Consider the following 18,166-nt stretch of genomic DNA (forward strand, 5'->3'; position numbering starts at 1 on the left):
TTACAAGTTTTCACTGTGCGTGAGGTTGTTTGTAGAGCTAAATCTATATTTTATATTATTGCTATGTGTCCATTGTCATTGTCAATTGACAATATAAACCTTCCCTTCAATATGCCATAAAGAAATAATTTTTTCATCAATACGTTCCCGTTTTATAGCGTCGTGAATATGAACCTTATATCGGAATGGTCTGGGGTAATTCCTGCAAAGCTAGTTATAGGGCGCTAAGCTAATAACGTTAAATCGATTGGCGTTTCGGTCCTACACAAGCTAGTTAAAATCTAAATGCATATGATCGGTATCATGTTCCACCATGAATGCATGAAAGGGGGGCGGGGCGGGAGAAGTAGTTTCTGATTATTGATTACCAATAACGGCATTCGTTATTGCAAAATCATACGCTGACCGGGTGGATGGCTATGAGAACAAGACCCGATCAGGCTGTAATTGACGTCAAATCGCTCTTACCTGTGGCCGGTTGGATTCCAAAAAGAATTGCCCAGTTATTTGATCGCCATCTGGTAGATCGATATGTCCATTGGCTGATGCTATATTCCTTTACTGCATACTGAATTCGGCGTCGCAAAAAGTATTCCAGGCGATATGGTGAAGCCATAGCTTTAGGGTAACAGAAAAGCTAACCCGGAGCATAAAAAAAGTGATACTGCAACAGGGGAAACTGCATTCTCGAGACGGCTCCAATACCAGGATCTGGCCGGTACTGCACTTTCGGAGTCCCAATATGCCTTTCCAGCCAAAATACAGCTCTGTGACAACATCCGGGATATTAAAATGGAATAAAAGCAGAAACGAGTTTACCACGTATATATACGTGGTCGGCTCCCAAACACGTATATATACGTGGTTGGCCAGGAATGTGTTAACTCTGCCTCTCTTTGTTAACTACAACAAGCAATGCCGTTTGTTATTTAAGATGAGGTCGGACTCGGCACTGACTGAGATTTGTGTTCTGGCCTCATAGAGTGGGGCCCGTCCAATCCCAATGGCCCTGAATGTGTTAATGAGGCGTATGACATTTGTTGCATTGGAGGTGCAAGATATTGCAGGTGGGAGGGGGGATGAAAAAAAAACATATATATAGATTTTATTTATTTATAGATTTTTTTAAATATATTTGAATTTTATGTTCCCGTTCCAAATCCCGTGCCCATCGAAAGAAGCTTTGAAGTATTTAAGACAGCCCTAGACCTCTGTTACTCTATTTCATTAGCACTAAAAGTGATTTTCCTTTTTTGCATTATATTTTATATACAGTATATATATTATATTATATATATTGTATACGACCCAGTGCACGTTAACACTTTCAGAGCCGGCCGTGTTTTCCTTTTTACCCCCTTGAATGCCCAGCAACCACTTCAATGTTAACGTTAATATCGCCTAATCTATGTTTTAAATTATGACTATGTGTCTAATCTGCCCGTCGCATTATCAATGACCCATTTCCAGTCAACATTGTCGAAGCGGATTGTTTTTTTATCGGTTCATTTCCGTTTTATAGCATTTTTAAAAGCCCTCGTTTTCAAGAAGAAGAAAAAAAGAATCCCTGATAAACGCTGATGTACTGTAATATTCTAGAACGTTGTCATTGTTCGGCCTATTTATGAAGCGTTTTCAAATAAACGCTAGATTATCGATATTATATGTGTACGTATGCACGCTGGTGCCGCAAGCTGTAAATCGATTCTCTTATTTCCTGATCACTCGCACAGTCAAAACAGCCATATCACATAATAGGAAAGCTTATATCTCCGTGAAAACAGGTCTGATTATCCTAAGACTGGTAAAATAGATTCCTTACCTGAGATCAGATGGTATCCAAATGGATTATTCCAATTCCTGATCGACCATTCCAAAAATCGATCCTTTTATTGATCCCACGCGTATACTGTAAAACAGCGTATACACGCTGTGCTGAGGGTCCAGCATGAAGCTGATCGGCCCCGGTTACATGCGTGAGAAGTAAAATGTGGAGTCCAGGTTTTTTCCCCCCATGCATTTTCATTGAGTCCAAGCCAAAAGGGTGAATTTCCATCTGGGAGACGATAGGGGGCGCTTTTTTCACATCTGAGCGCCTGGGGTGGCTGATTTACCAACGGTAGACTCGGTTGATGAAATATGAATTCAGATCGCTAATAAAAAAATAAAACGATTCTTGTTATGGGCATTCAACCCGCAGGGGGTAAACCCGAGAAAACTTGGGTTGGGCATTCAAAGTGTTAAGAGGTTAAACAAGTCCGCAATTCTTTTTTTGTATCCACCTTTTCTCCCCATTTTTCTATTTTTCTCCCATCCCAATTTCGTATTTCCAATTCGTCCCTCCCCTGTCTTGAACGTTGCTAGACTATGCCTTCCACTGGTCGGCTGTAGTGAGGATAGAAGCCTTGCATCACGTGTCCCCTCCGGTACACGAGGAGGCAGCCTGTCGCAGCTTTTCACCGCAACAGCACGAACTCTCAGTGGCGAGGATATTAACTATCACGCCGCTGCAACTAGAGGGGTCGCGAGATGATTTCCAGAATGTATTGATTTCATAAATCTTTAAAAAATATATATTTCTTTTTTTTTATGCAGTCAGGCCACTGAACTTAGAAGCTGGCCAGGCCAGTGTTTCTAGTTGCAGCGGCGTGATAGTTAGATAGATGGGGAACAACCAGGAGATCACTGCAACAGAGGGTAACACAGTCTAAACTCACACAAGTTGGAGAACTCTCTCTCTCTCTCTCTCTCTCTCTCTCTCTCTCTCTCTCTCTCTCGCTCACACACACAAAAAGAAAAAACTAAAAATCCATCCAAATCAGTGTTGTTGCTAATCATTGACACATGCTAGACTGTAATAATCCCCCCAGAAAAATCTACTTTTATATTTCACTCTTTATTTTTACAATTATTTGTGATGCCATCACACACACACTGGCATTTAAGGTTATGATCAGGGCTGAAGTTGAATAAAAGATTTATGAAAGAAAAAGTGGTACATTATTTCAACATATAATATTTTTATGGCGTTTTTGAAGAGGACAATTTAGACGCTTATGGTAAGAGTGTGAGTATTCTTTTCAATCTGACTAAAAATCCATCCAAATCAGGGTTGTTGCTAATCATTGACATATGCTAGCCTGTTTTTTTAACAATAATTTGTGATGCCATCACAAACACTGGCATTTTTTATAGGGTACAAATTCAAAAATTCCTGCACCAGAATGCAGGAAATTAAGTCTTTGTAACAAAAAATGCCAATTTAAAAAATGTTATACCACCCCTATAATAGTGGGTGTCGCGGCTCTCTGACACCGTTATTTCGGGGGTCGCGGCCTGAAAACTTTGGGAACCCCTGTCCTAATATACAAATTAGCCAATCTCTCAATCCTTCCACCTTTGATATTGGCACTTCATATAATGACAATGGCCACATCAACTTAGGGAATAAACCAAACCGCAAACACCATAACTTCAACTTGCTTGGAAGCCCTTACTTCTCTATCCTTCCTATATTTCCTAAGTTGCCGTTCACTATCATTCAACTCCGCAATATACCACCTATCCAAACTTTTCACAGGCTTGTTCCTTGTAGATGGAATTTCCTCCTCATCTACGTAAAACGTTCTTTCTACCACCTTCCTTCTGGTCAATGCTTCTCTTCTTGGCTGCCTGGATTTGGTGCCATATCATGCTAGTGTGTTCTCCGCACCCTGCAGAACCTGGGACTCCTGTTTTCTGCACTATGGTATCTATTAAACTATTCCTTTCTAAATAGTTTGCTAGCCTCTGGGCCACTATACTGTATAAGAAACATCCACATTTAGGAGGGATATGGTCCCTTGGTATATCCTGTTTATTCTATACTACTCTCAATAGCCACAAGAATCTCAGAAAAGTACATCAGGCACACTTTTATAAACCTGGTAGAGAACTCCATTCAGGTTACTACTATACAGCTTCCAAGTCGTTCCACCTTGGTGGCCTAATAGCCATCATATACTCCATCCATCGTATGGTGGTATATCAGGAGGAAGGCCAATTTTTATATTTTTTCCTGTATCCAAGTAAGTATTTAAAAAATATGCCTCTACCTCTTGCTTTGACGTTTTGAGTTACCCTCTCTTTCCTTGGCTGAACATTCCTTTAACAAATTTAAATGGATCCATATAAAATGCTGTCCTGACTCGCTCCTTCTTTCTCTTCCTTTTAAATTATTCTACCCTCCTGAGTACTGCTAACTAATTTCTCTTCCTGCAAAACATTCATCTAATCCAGGGGTTCCCAAACTTTTCAGGCCGCGACCCAAAAATAACGGTGTCAGAGAGCCGCGACCCCCACTATTATAGGAGGTAAAAATATATATTCTTTAAATACAATTAACCCATTCTTTGCCAATCACGTGTTAAGGCGGGTTTCTCCGCCATGCGTTGTCTGCCAATAACTCCGTAAGGCGTTTTTTAGATCAATATTTCATATTTTCGTCATGGTATTCATATTTCACCCACGGAGTCTTGGGTGATGCTGTCTGGGCCGCGTGTAGCTGTTCCGCAACAGTAAGTGACTTCCGGGGTAGGCCTGATTGGCCCCGACAGGCACGTGACGCGCAACTTTCTCTGCCGCGCGGCACGCTCCGCTCTTGCGGAATGATGTAACCGTCCAAATCCGCTATGACTCTCATTCGGCGCTTTAGCTCACCTCGCAGAGCAGCGGTCCTGCGATCCTGCGGTCCGTTGTTGACGAGTTCGAATCCCATTGAATTTATTTTTTTTAACGTGATTTTTTTTTTAACGTGTATTCTTTCGCCGGTTAAGGTTAGGCATGGTTAAGGTTAAGGTTAAGGTTAGGCATTGTTTCGGAGTTGGTTAAGGTTAGAACGGTTAAGTTTAGGCGCTGTTAAGGAGCTGGTTAAGGTTAGAGTTTGTGTTAGAGAATGGCAATATTCTTTCTATGGTTAAGGTTAGGCATGGTTAAGGTTAAGGTTAAGGTTAGGCATTGTTTCGGAGTTGGTTAAGGTTAGAACGGTTAAGTTTAGACGCTGTTAAGGAGCTGGTTAAGGTTAGAGTTTGTGTTAGAGAATGGCAATAGACAGCCTATTTCCGCGCGACAGCTCTCAGCAGCCTCGTTGCGCGTCCTGAGTTTGCCGCGTCACGTGCCTGTCGGGGCCAATCAGGCCTACCCGGAAGTCACTTACTGTTGCGGAACCGGTACACGCGTCTGGGCCATCACAACTCTGCAATGCTTCAATACCGCCACCTCGTGGCCGATCGACGAGTTGCCAAACCGGAAGTGCCCGGAAGTGCTCGGTCCGTCCCCTATTTTCGTCCGGCCACTCGCTTATCCTCCCGGGGCTCAATACAGACACCGTCGATATGAATCTTTGCCATAACTCAATAATCAACATGATTTGGACGTGTATTAGTAATATACAAACCGTATATCAAAAAGCAGGGTAGCCGGACCAGCACTCACAGGTTCAATGTTTTTTAATGGCAGCCTGAATAAAAAGCAGACATGTTTCGGACAATGTCCTTCTTCAGTGATAAGGCTAGCCATATCACTGAAGAAGGACATTGTCCGAAACATGTCTGCTTTTTATTCAGGCTGCCATTAAAAAACATTGAACCTGTGAGTGCTGGTCCGGCTACCCTGCTTTTTGATATACTGAACTTTATGGGATTACAGCACCCAGTGTGAGAACTTGTGAGCGCGGTCTAACTTGACTATATTAATATACAAACCGGAAATGGATCGCATCAATCAACATCCCATAATAGCGATCTTTTTGCTCCACTCTCATCGCCCAACGCTACGAGGAGACTGGGGTGAGTTTCAGCGTTTTTCTTTACCATTTTCGATACAAACTGCTCTGATCAATATATCACCCATACTACATGAATCATTTAACGTTGGTAATTGAATTATAAACGACCCCCCCCCCCCTTCCGTTCACCCGCAGATGACCAATCATGTCATTTATTTTAGGACCATGTACAGTTGAAATTTTTTATATAACGTTGATCGGTATCAAACTGCATTTGATCATCTAATATATGCATTTATGCCTATATCTCACGTTCTATGAAATACTGCAGAAAACGATAAAAACATATTTATACTCTAGACGGTATTTTAGTATGAATGTGTGAATGAAAAAGTAAAACGTTCCTACATCCTGAACGATAGATAATTGATGTTGAATGGGCCATAGTAATGTCAATTTAGCAATACAATTAAAAAAGTTATAGCCCTGCAAAGAAGGTGAACATCTCCATAGACTTATAGCGCTGGCAGAGAGGGTACAATGATGGGTACAATGCCCGGCAGAGAATAATTTTTTATTTATTTTTTTTTATAAATGGAAATGTATGGTTGAAACATGCACACGTTCAAACGCACACACACTAATAAGCATTGGAGGCTTTTAACCAGGGCCGGACTGGGGAAATCATTCAGGCCAGGAAATATAGTGCAAAATATAGCCCCAGTCAGGCCACTTTTTAAGCAGGGGGTGTGGGGGTCCCCCACCAGGACATTTCTTGTTACAAAGACTTCATTTCCTACATTCTGGTGCAGGCATTTTTTTATTTGTACCCTTTAAATGCCAGTGTTTGTGATGGCATCACAAATTATTGTTAAAAAACAGGCTAGCATATGTATGATTAGCAACAACACTGATTTTGATGGATTTTCAGTTTTTTTGTAATGTCAGATTGAAAATAATACAATCTTTTATTGAACTTCAGCCCTGATCATAACACCACATATTAATTTTATAATTCTAACCCTTTAAATGCCAGTGTGTGTGATGGCATATATTTGCAATATATCAAATGCAAAGTAGATTTTACTGGGGGGGGATTATTACAGGCTAGCATGTGTCAATGATTAGCAACAACAGTTTTTTGTAAGGGTCACGCCTCCACCAATCACATGCGGCTCCTTTTGTGTGTGTGTGTGTGTGTGTGTGTGTGTGAGAGCAAGAGAGAGAGAGAGAGATAGTTCTCCAACTTGTGTGAGTTGCAGTGATCTCCTAGTTGTTCCCCACCTAGGTTATCTAACTATTGCGCTGCTGCAACTAGAAACACTGTCCTGGCCTGTTTCTAAGTTCAGTGGCCTGACTGCATTACAATTTTTTTTTTTTTTTTTTTTTTTTTTTTTTTGGAAATCATCTGGCCCTGATCTAATCCACTGTTGCTTTTCTCCACTGCTTTCTTAGCTGTCTCCTCTCCTTCACTAATTTCTCTTTTTTTCTGCTGTCTAGACCTAACTGACTGCAATCTCCCCACCCTCTTTCTCGCAATGATTCCAAATCTTTCAACACCATATTCATAAATAACTCCCATTGCCAAAATAAAGTCTAGCATGCCTATACATCTTATGGAATTACACACTAAAATGTATTCCATGGTCCATAATGGCCCCCAAACTGCATTGCCAACTTCAACAGACCTGTACGCCTTTGATGTGAGCTTCAGGTATTGACAATTCCCCTTATGGCCACCACAACTCAACATGTAGCTAGAGCAGTGAGAGTCAGCACATCACCAGGGTTATCAAGTGGGGGCACCTCCCTTCACTGGTGTTTCGTCAAGTTAGGCCCACGACACCTCAGGGAGGCAGTTATGTATATTATTAACTATTATATACATGGAAACCAAACTTATGGCAACTTTTTAATTTTTTTTATCCACTTTTTCTCCTTTTTTCTGTGTTTTTCTCCCATCCCAATTTCCTCTTGTGCGAATTCTCCCTCCCCTGTCTTGATTGTTGCTCGCATGTGCCCCCCACTGGCCGGTCGTAGGGAGGGTTGATAGATACTATCGCATGTCCCCTCCGATACATGCGGAGTCAGCCAGCTACTTATTTTCACCTGCCAGTGCGGACTCTCATTGGTGAGGTGTAACGTGTGGGAGGCTCACACTACCCTCGCCATCTCCTGTCCTTGCTGTGCAGGCGCCCTGACCGACCTGTAGGAGTCGCTGTTTACAACGATCAGATTACCACCCACCGGCTTCCCTCCCGCTGACTCTGCCAATCGAGCCAGTATGACGGCCGGCCAAGCCGGAGGCAACGCTTACAGCCGGATTCGATACCAGTGTCTCTTGCGTTGGTGACGAGCGCAATGTCCGCTGCGCCACCCAGCCGCCTACTTATGGCAACTTTTGTAAGCCATCATGACTCAAAATTACTTATTTTACTTGAACAAGGACATGTATCATGTCGCTGCTGTCGGGACAAAACCTCATAACTCCAAAAACCCAACTTTTCAGCAGATGAAAAAAACGAACACAGATTTGAGGGTGAATAGAGTTAGGAGGTTTAGACAGATGATCGGTTTAATGCTTTCCCATTGTTTAAACTTTGTAAAACGCACACACACATATGGAGGATGATCTACGGAGTTGATTTATATAAAAAAAAAAAATTTAAAAGTGGAGTTATGAGGTTTTGTCCCGACAGCAGCGATGTGCAAAGTAGCCATCACACACTGTCCATCCTTGTATCAAGATCTCCCTCAGTCAATTTGAGAGTGGAAAACAACGTTCGTGTGGCCAGTGGAAGGCCGCACTGCAGACACGGATCATTAGGCTGTCGGACCGTAACCCCTTAAACGGTTAAACTCTTTGTACTTACGTAATCTGTTATTGATTTCTCGAAACATTCTATCCTACATCTCATTCCTTGATTAGATCCTTCAAACAGAGTCACTATCAAAGTTGTTATAAGACGATCGTGGTACAAGCCACAGAAAGATCTGCCGTTGGTTATTTTTTTTCATTTCTATAATTCCCATTCCTTGATTAGATCGTTCAAACAAAGTCATTATCAAAGATGTTATCAGACGATTGTTGGTTTGATGTTTTTGTCAAGGCCACAATTTCATATTTAAGCTCCATTGTTTTTTTTTTCTCATGAAACCCTGATGAAGGCATGTTTACGAAACGTGTTGGTTTTAATTATATGAATAAAGAACATAATGTTTTAGAACATTCATCGGCCTCCCAAGAGTTGCTGAATTGTTCTCCCTCACCAGTTGTTTCCAGTTCATGCACCTTGGTTGAAAGGCAAAGTTGCGACAGATCTTTTGTTCCTCTTGTCCAGGCCACTGGGACAGCATGGAGGAGTACACGTGCATGATTCCCAGAGACACACACGATGGGGCCTTCTACAGAGCCGTGCTCGCCCTGCATCAGGACCTCTTCTCATTGGCCCAGCAGGTGAGTGACATCATCAATTCCCCACTTAGCACCCAGACTGGACCCAAACGGGGGGAACCGCCCGTGTTCAGATTCAGTTTTATGTCACACTATCCGCTAATGTTTGTAGAAAACATCACAAGCCGCGTGGGGATTTTTCCAGCCTCCTGGCTCCTGCCGCTCCGTTCAGACTTTACAGCGAAGGGGAGAAGAGTTAGTACCAGTCATTAAAAGCTATGGAAAACTCTCGCTCTCGATCTCTCTCTCTCAAAAAACAGAAATAGAACATGGTAAAGAAAATGTGAAAAGTCCTTCACTACTATTCCAGACAGGGTTCAACTCAGCCCTGTTATTAAATTGAAGCACAAGCCCTTTTTATATTTTGTATTTAAATTTTTTTTAATCTTTTACAGTGTGGTAATTCCTCTGTGTGGAAACGTTATATAACTCGCTGGATCATAAATCAGCCGCGGCTATTCACCCGGCCTCCGGCAAGCAAAAGACCGTGTCCTCACCCACCCCCCTCCCTCGGCTATCGGCAGGATGGGTCGGCGGTGGTCTTTGGTCGCCGGTGTTTTACTTGAGGTGATGGACTATCGGATGAGCTCACAGTCTCTAGAGAAGTGATTGGGTTTGGGCCACACGCCAGTGAGTCTAACGAACAAGACGACACGCACCTGTTACACCCCATCTCTCCCAAGACCACTGAGTCATTCCTTCACCACAACCCCCCCCCCATCAGAGACTTGTACTCTGCATGCTCCCCTACAAACAACCCCCCCCCCCCCCTCTCCCGTCACTAATTTGGAGATTAAATCCAGGTGTGGTCCACAGGATTTTATTTAGGCTAAAAAGGGTGAAAGGTGACTTTTGACGTTTTTTGATATTTTTTTGGGACAATGATCCTCCTCACAGTGAAGGAACTTCAATGGGAAGCAGATGGGGGGGGGGGGGTGAAAGCTAAAATGTCAACATGAGCTCAGATTTTTTGTCATGCGGATATCATCTGTAATCCTCGTGCTTAAGTCCTTTTGATTCTGTTTTCTTTTTTTCTTTTTTCATTCCCCCCCCCCATCTTCCTCCTCTGACCAGACGTGTGTACTGGGAGTCTTAGCGTGCAACTGTCTGAGAGCACTGAGTCGGCTCTGCCGCGCCATAAATCTCACTGATTGGTCTGTTGGTCCCAATGATGATGTGTAGACACAACAGCAGAGGGCTTAGCCTGACAACGCTGTCTGGTGGGCTAATATTTATGATCTATAGCGCAGGCCTGCAGTAATAAGTATGTGCATGGTTGGTTTGATACATTTTTGGCTCATTTTGCAGTATAAACAGTGATGGGCCTTAACTCCCGTTTTTGGCTTGTGTGTATTACATAAGTACACATTCATGATTGGGCTGTGTTGAGTCTGAGGTATTAATTTAGCCCTACTCATTCAGAATACAGTAGTGTGCTGCACAGACTACTTCTCCAAGCGTTGATTTGTGCATACTCAATGGGAAAAACATGGAAAAAACAGATAAATAATAGGAATACATCAATACAAATAAAATACATATAGAGTAAAAAACAACAACAATACAAAACCATTAGATAATAATGATGAACGATGTAAGATTTGCTCCTTTTCAGAGAAAAGTGGCTTTCATTTGAGTGATACAAGTGAAAATCACACTGATTTCATTCTACTCTTAAAATTGTAGATAGAATTATCTACAGCAGCTTTCTGCAGGACTAACTGAGGACAGACGCAGGATGTCGGTGACTTCAGCCACTGTACTCTAGTACAATATTATATTGAAGTAATCCTCCTGTACCTCAGGGCACAGGTGCTAGAGCTATGTCTCTTATTTGTTTGCATGGCTCTCATGCCAGAGTCTAGACACTACATTTATCAGGAGTCATCTTGACTGCGCAGACTTCCCACTTAGCCCCCCCCCCCCCCCCCCCCCCCCCCCCCCCTCTAGCTCAGTAAGCCACGAGTAAACAGAACGGTAACTGACTCCAGGGCTGTTAAGAAGCAGGCTCATTGTCACCTCATCCCCTGCTAGCCCACCCTCTACCCACCCACGTCTTGTTGTGTACGCCTGTCAGGGTGTTTTGGCACGCCATCACCCCCCCCGTAATTGCGGGGAGACACGCTAAAACAGATGTGTGTCCCGGGCCTCCGGGACAGCTCCCTCCTCTGTCCGTTGTCCTCCCTCATCTGGTCCGCGTGGCTAATTACAGTCCCCTGCACAACATGCAGCCTGCAGAGCACCACTGACTAGACACAGTCAGGGGCTTTCCTCCATCCACACACACACACACACACACACACACACACACACACACACACACACACACACACACACATACACATACACACACACACACGCACACACACCATCACAACTGTTATCTGTTTTCTCTTACTGTCTCACTATCTCGCTGTTTCTCTCTATTCTCTCTTTTTTCCCTCTGTCCATTCTCTCACTCCATTGTTTTTCTGACCCCTCCCCCCCCCCCCCCCCCCCTCCTCTCTCTCAATTCCCCACCATGGCCAGTGTGTCATTGAAGTGTCCTTTAACTGACCCAGCTCTCTGACACCTTTGCTGAAACGCCTACATTTATGTGTTTCTCAGACGGATTTACAGAGAAATAAATGCCTAATTAGGGGTCTTCTCAGACAGTAAGCGATGCACCGCATGCTCTGCCTCCGTCAACCCCTGCGGCCTTTCCATGTCACACCCCGCTTCCTGTGTGGACAGATGCTATCGCCTGGCACTCCACACACGGGTTGCCATAGGAATGGCCCAACGATATTTGAGTGGGTGCTTGTCCCACACAGAACATTCGCTTTATTATCCTGATATATACAGTACAGTCCACAAGTCTTGAGTATAGTGGAACATTCATGTTGTTTTGGCTCTGTGCTCCAGCACATTGGATTTGAAATGGAACAATGGGGTTAAAGGTCAGACTTTCAGGTTTAATTTGAGGGCATTTTACATCCATGTCATCCATCAGGTGAACCATGTAGGAATTGTAGCCCTTTAAATACATAGTCCCATAGGCATATTATTTGGGGGACCAAAAGTAATTGTTTTTTTATTTACTTAGTCATATATAAAAAAACATTTTTTTTATAAAAGTAATAATATAATATGCTTCACATGCTTGTGCGCACAGGGATGTTTCATGTTTGGTCATTGTATTTGGTGAATGGTCCGGGTGTATTCGGGCTGTTTGTGTTTTCCTTCGTCATGACATGCTTTATCAGGGGGTGTGTCTTGGATGGGGATGTGGTGTGGATTGATGTGTGGGGTGTTTGGGGGACTGGCTGTTCCAGGGGGGTTAACATGCTGTTCTTGTACTTATGTTATGCCTATATGTATATGTCCATGTATGAAAGCTGCTATATAAATAACGTTTATTATTATTGTATATATATATAATACAATAACGTTGTCATATTTCATATTTGGTTGCAAATCCTCAGTTCATGTCTGCAACCCTTCAGTCATTTGTGGAATGATTTAGCCTTTCCTGCTAACAAAGCAGAGGATGATGCCCCTCAATACATTAGAATAATAATAACTGGACTTTGGGACTTCATAGGATTTTAAGTGTCTGTTGTTCAGTCTCTGATGGAAAACGCTGTTCTGTATGTTTAGCCCTGAGAAGTTCAGCACTGTTCACCTATTAACCTCTTAAGCCCGGAGCCCTATTTTATGAACATCCGCCTAAAATACATACCTTTTTCCCCCTTTTTCCGTTTTTCTCCCCTCCCAATGTTGTTATGCCAATTCCCAATCCCCTTCCTGGTCCTTGCGCACTCTACCCCCTACCATCGGTCTGGGAGAGCGGAGACTATCACATGCTTCCTCCGACACATGTGTACCCAGCCCACCACTTATTTTCACCTTGCAGCGCGGACTCACTGGGAGAGTGTAACGTGTGGAAGGTCACACTACCTCTCCTAGATCCTTCCCTTGCTGTGCAGGCGCCCCGACCGAACTGTAGGAGTCGCTGTTTACAACGACCAGGACCCACCCGCTAACACCGCCAATTGTGTTAGTATGGACGGTCGGCCAACCCGGAAGCACCACAGCTGGATTCGATCCCACTGTCTCTGTGGTGGTAGGCAGGCGCTTAGTCCGCTGCACTACCCGGCCGGCCGGCCGGCCCCCTAAAATACATACTTAAGTAAATGGAATATTGCTCCACATATTGGTCCATATTCTTGCATATTCTTGGTATCTACTATCTAGGGACATCTATGGACCTCAGTGAATGTATTCCCAGTGTCAGAAATATTGTCTATTACTAGGCTTGCTTAAATTGTGATTAAACAAAGGATAATATGAATTATGATTTTTCTTTGCATCTTTGACAGTGAATAACACCATGCTAATAATGACCAGACATGAAAAACTGCCACTGATCTTGTTCAGTACCTTCTTGAGACCATGTGTACAAAGAAATCGAAGGAAATGAATAAAGGGAAGATGATTAAACAGAAGGTTCTGTAGATACAGTACTGAATTCTCCCATCCGGACCAATGCAATTTGAAATATTATAGAATATAGAATAGCAGACTTATAAATTACCTTATTATAGCCAATTTGCACATTTATATATATACTTATATTATCTTTCAAATGCCTGAGTTCAATTTGGATTTAGTATCACCAGGCGTGCATAAGAACAGATAATGAAATCTACTGTATGTACAGTAGCCTTTTTATTTTTATCAGGGTGCCACCATTTTGAAACTATTCTCAAATCTAATTGTTGCTACTGTACATGCTAAAAATAGGGAAGAGAAACGAACTGTGCTTCAATATATGTCAATAACGTTACGTTTAGTGGTTTATTATCCCAAATAATAAGAGATATTAAAAATATTCATACAGAAGTAATGTGCTTGAAACCCCATAGAGGCTTTTGGGAAGTGTCGTTCGGAAAAATTCCAACAGTGATCGAAAGCTCTCGTTGTCCTCTACAAAATGGCCGCAAAAACACTACAATTCCCGACGTACGAGTAGTATTGGCAGTGGTAGTAGTCGTATTAAGTCGAGAATCTGTCACAGTGGTGTCAGGAGAACTGCCTCTCCCTGAACGTCAGCAAAACAAAAGAGATGATTGTGGACTTCAGGAGGTCGGGGGTCAAGGACTACAGCCCCCTCAGCATCGACGGGGCACCGGTTGAGAGAGTGAACAGTTTCAAGTACCTCGGAGCCCACATATCCGAGGACTTGACATGGACCACACACATTGACAGTGTTGTGAAGAAGGCACGACAACGCCTCTACTTCCTCAGGCGCCTAAGGAAGTTCCAAGTCAGTCAGAAGATCCTTAGGAACTTCTACTCATGTACAATAGAGAGCATCCTGACTGGCAACATCACCTCCTGGTTTGGGAATAGCACTGCACAAGACCGTAGCAGACTACAAAGAGTGACACGTTCAGCCGAACGCACAATTGGAGGGGGGCTTCCCACCCTTCAGAACATTTACAACAAGCGGTGCAGGGGGAAGGCTAAGAGAATCATCAAGGACTCCAGCCACCCGAACAACTGCCTCTTTGAACTGCTGCGGTCAGGCAAGCGATACCGGAGTCTTAAGGCGAGCACAGAAAGACTCAGAAGAAGCTTCTATCCCCAGGCCATCAGGCTGCTAAACGAACAATAAACACTATGCAACAACCATCAAATGCACACAGCACACACACCCACACGCACACACTCACTTAAACAAACAACACACTGCAGCACCCACTCTCCACACTTTAGATCACACAAACACACTTTATATTTATTGATAAAGGATTTGCACTACAACTCGTACACCTACTGTAAATTGTACCTAAATTGCACCTCATCCCATTTCTGCCTTGCACTATATAGTATTGTATATTAGTACACTGCATAGTATTGTATATTATATGGTAACTCAGTTACGTCTATTCTGCATCGAACATTGTACATATGTCTATACTGAACACTGTGACCTAATTTTTTTACTTCTAATTTACATGCTATACTATGTTATTTTATTTCATACTTATCTTGTCTTGCACAGTCTCTGGAGTGTAACAGTAAGAAACATTTTGTATAAAAGTATTCTGTACTTCTGTATGACAACTATTAAAGAAACTTGAAACTTGAAACTATTAGTAATCCAGTATATTTTTTTTATTTTCTAAAAAATAAACCAGTTCAACACAGGTAACCACTTTTGCTTAATTTTTTTGATGGCTCAAATTGTATGCTCTGGTCTAGTCGATTTTGTGTTTTGAGCACAAAGTTCATCATAGATCTAGCCTCTTTATTTAGCTCTCAAAGTGCACCAGATTGATGCATTTAACTTTTAACACATTCATGGCCAACCACGTATATAAACGTGTGTGGGCGCCATGCTTAAACTGGTAAACTCGTATTTGCTTTTATTGCATTTTAATACCCTACTCAATGTCACGGAGCAGCACTGCAGATGTACCCTACTCTTGGAATTCGGAAAAGTGCATTACCGGCCAGATCCTGGTAGTGGCGCTATCTCGAGAATGGAGTACTCCTTGTTTTCAGACCGGATGTTAATTTTTTTCATTCAGGCCTACTTTTTTTGTTAGCCTGAAGCTATGCCTTCATCAGATCGCATGGAATACCTTTTGCGACGTCAAATTCAGTATGCAGTAAAGGAATATAGCATCAGCCAATGGACATATCAATCTACCAGATGGCGATCAATAACTGGGAAATCCTTTTTGGGATCCAACCGGCCACATGTAAGAACGATTTCACGTAGATTTCTGGCAAGGCTGATCAGGCCTTGCTTTGATAGCCAATCAGCGAATGAGGCTAATGAGGCTAATGCCGTTATTGGTAATCAATAATCAGAAACTACGCCCCCCCCCCCTTTCATGCATTCATGGTGGAACATGATACAGATCAAATGCATTTAGATTTTTAGCTCTAGCTTGTGTATAGCTGAAACGCCAATTGATTTAACGTCATTAGCTTAGCGCCCTGTAACTCGTTTTGCAGGAATTATACCAGACCATTGCGGTATATATTTCATATTCACAACGCTATAAAATGGAGTATTGATGAGAAAAATATTTCTTTAAGGCATATTGAAGGGAAGGTTTATAGTGTCAATTGACAATGAGAATGGACAGATAGCAATAATTAAAAATATAGATTTAGCTCTACAAACACCCTCACGCATAGTTAAAACGTGTTATGATAAGCTGGCCTTATAGAGTGGGGCCTGTCTAATCCCTGTGGCCGGCAATGCGTTCAAATGTACCACAAAAAAAAACAAGGGGGAACATGGTCCAAGGTTCACCCACCACATGTTGTTGTTTACATGTTGCCTGGTGTATCCCCTCCCTACTTCCCATTTCCCCAGATGGAATGCACCTGATTCGATAATGCTGGTGCTCTCGTGCGATATCTAGTGGCTGAATGTTATCTATAGCACCTTTAATTGTGTACATGCTTGGGTGACTGTGTTTATTTGATTTTTTTTTTTATTTTTTTGCAGTGCATTGACAAAGCCAGAGACCTCCTGGACGCAGAGTTGACTGCCATGGCTGGAGAGAGCTACAGCAGAGCCTACGGGGTGAGAAAAGAAAAGCACTCGCACATCATTATCCATTATTCACATTGTCCACGTGAGCATCAGTAACGATGACTCATACCGCGCAAACAACTTGGATATATGAACTTGACACCTCCTCAATACCACCTGCCCCCCCTCCCCCCGGTTTCAACTACTTTCAACCACTTCCACAACCTGTCAAATCACTCTCTGGAGTCAGATCACAGGAGCGCTTATCTTGTACAGATGTTCCTGGATGATAAGTCAAAGTCATCATCTGAGGCGCTGATGACACAGATTATGATAAAAGAGGGGGGGGGGGGTTTCCAGATTCCCGATACGCCAAAACACACGGAATGAATGGATACTTAGCGGGGATGCAGACTCGAGATTAGAGCTCGATGCTAATGTTTACCAGACATGAAAAATTGCCACTGAGCTCGTTCAGCACCTACTTGAGATCATGTGTACAAGAAATCTAAGCAAATTAATAAAGGGAAGATGATTAAACATAATGTTTTGTAGATACAGGACTGAATTCTGCCATCCGGACACATGCTATTTGAAATATTATTATAGAATATAGAATACCAGGCCTATAAATGACCTTATTATAGCTAACTTGCACATCTATGGATCGGGCCAAATCTCCTTTTTCAAATGGCAGAGTTCAATTTGGATTTAGTATCTCCAGGTGTGCACTGAAGAACCGTGAATGAAATCTACTGTATGTACAGTTCCATTCTTATAATGGATATGGCTCCGCCATTTTGGATCGGATTGGAAGAGGGATTGTTGCTAAATGTTCACAGAAGGTAGACACACTAACTGCGCTCCAATCTATGCCAATAACGTTCCGTTTTGTGATAGAGAATCCTGAGAAATAAGAGAAATAAAAAAAAATGTCATACAGAAGTAATTTGCTTGCAGGAAGCTTAAAATGTCAATGCTCATTGAGAGCTCTGGATGCCCTCTCCTCATATGACTACAACTGGCGACGCAACGCTAATTGAAAATGGTGGATATTCGCAAAATTATTAAGACAAAATCTCACTAATAATAACACTTTAACACATCTTGCGCCAAAAACAAGTTACTCGTTATTGCCCGCCAATCGAATAGCGCCAACAACGAGTTACTCGTTTTTATGATCGTTATTTCCTTTATTCGCTATTGGCATTCATAATTCATCCAGGAAGGCTCCGGGAGCCAGCTGGACCCTGTCTGATATTTCAACGCCTCAATACCGCCGCCTGGTGGATTTCGGGCGAGTTGCACTCCACTCAAAACCGGATGTGGCGCTCTGTGCATTGGGGAAAATCCTCCGGCAGAGATAACTTGTAAAGTGGATCAAGATACACACTTGAGTGCATGGGAT

General features: G+C 42.6%; 1 protein-coding gene across 3 annotated transcripts in view; it reads left to right on the forward strand.

Annotated features, from left to right (window-relative positions):
* mtor (mechanistic target of rapamycin kinase) overlaps positions 1 to 18,166 on the forward strand; it is a 368,371-nt gene that overhangs the window by 242,143 nt on the left and 108,062 nt on the right. For all 3 annotated transcript variants that reach the window (XM_084334134.1, XM_084334136.1, XM_084334135.1), the window contains exons 32-33: positions 9,106 to 9,221; positions 16,732 to 16,809. In XM_084334134.1, the coding sequence (XP_084190260.1) occupies positions 9,106 to 9,221; positions 16,732 to 16,809 (194 nt within the window). The remainder of the gene's footprint in view (positions 1 to 9,105; positions 9,222 to 16,731; positions 16,810 to 18,166) is intronic.

This window comes from Notolepis coatsorum, assembly GCF_963971535.1.
Source record: "Notolepis coatsorum genome assembly, chromosome: 17".
Taxonomy (NCBI): domain Eukaryota; kingdom Metazoa; phylum Chordata; class Actinopteri; order Aulopiformes; family Paralepididae; genus Notolepis; species Notolepis coatsorum.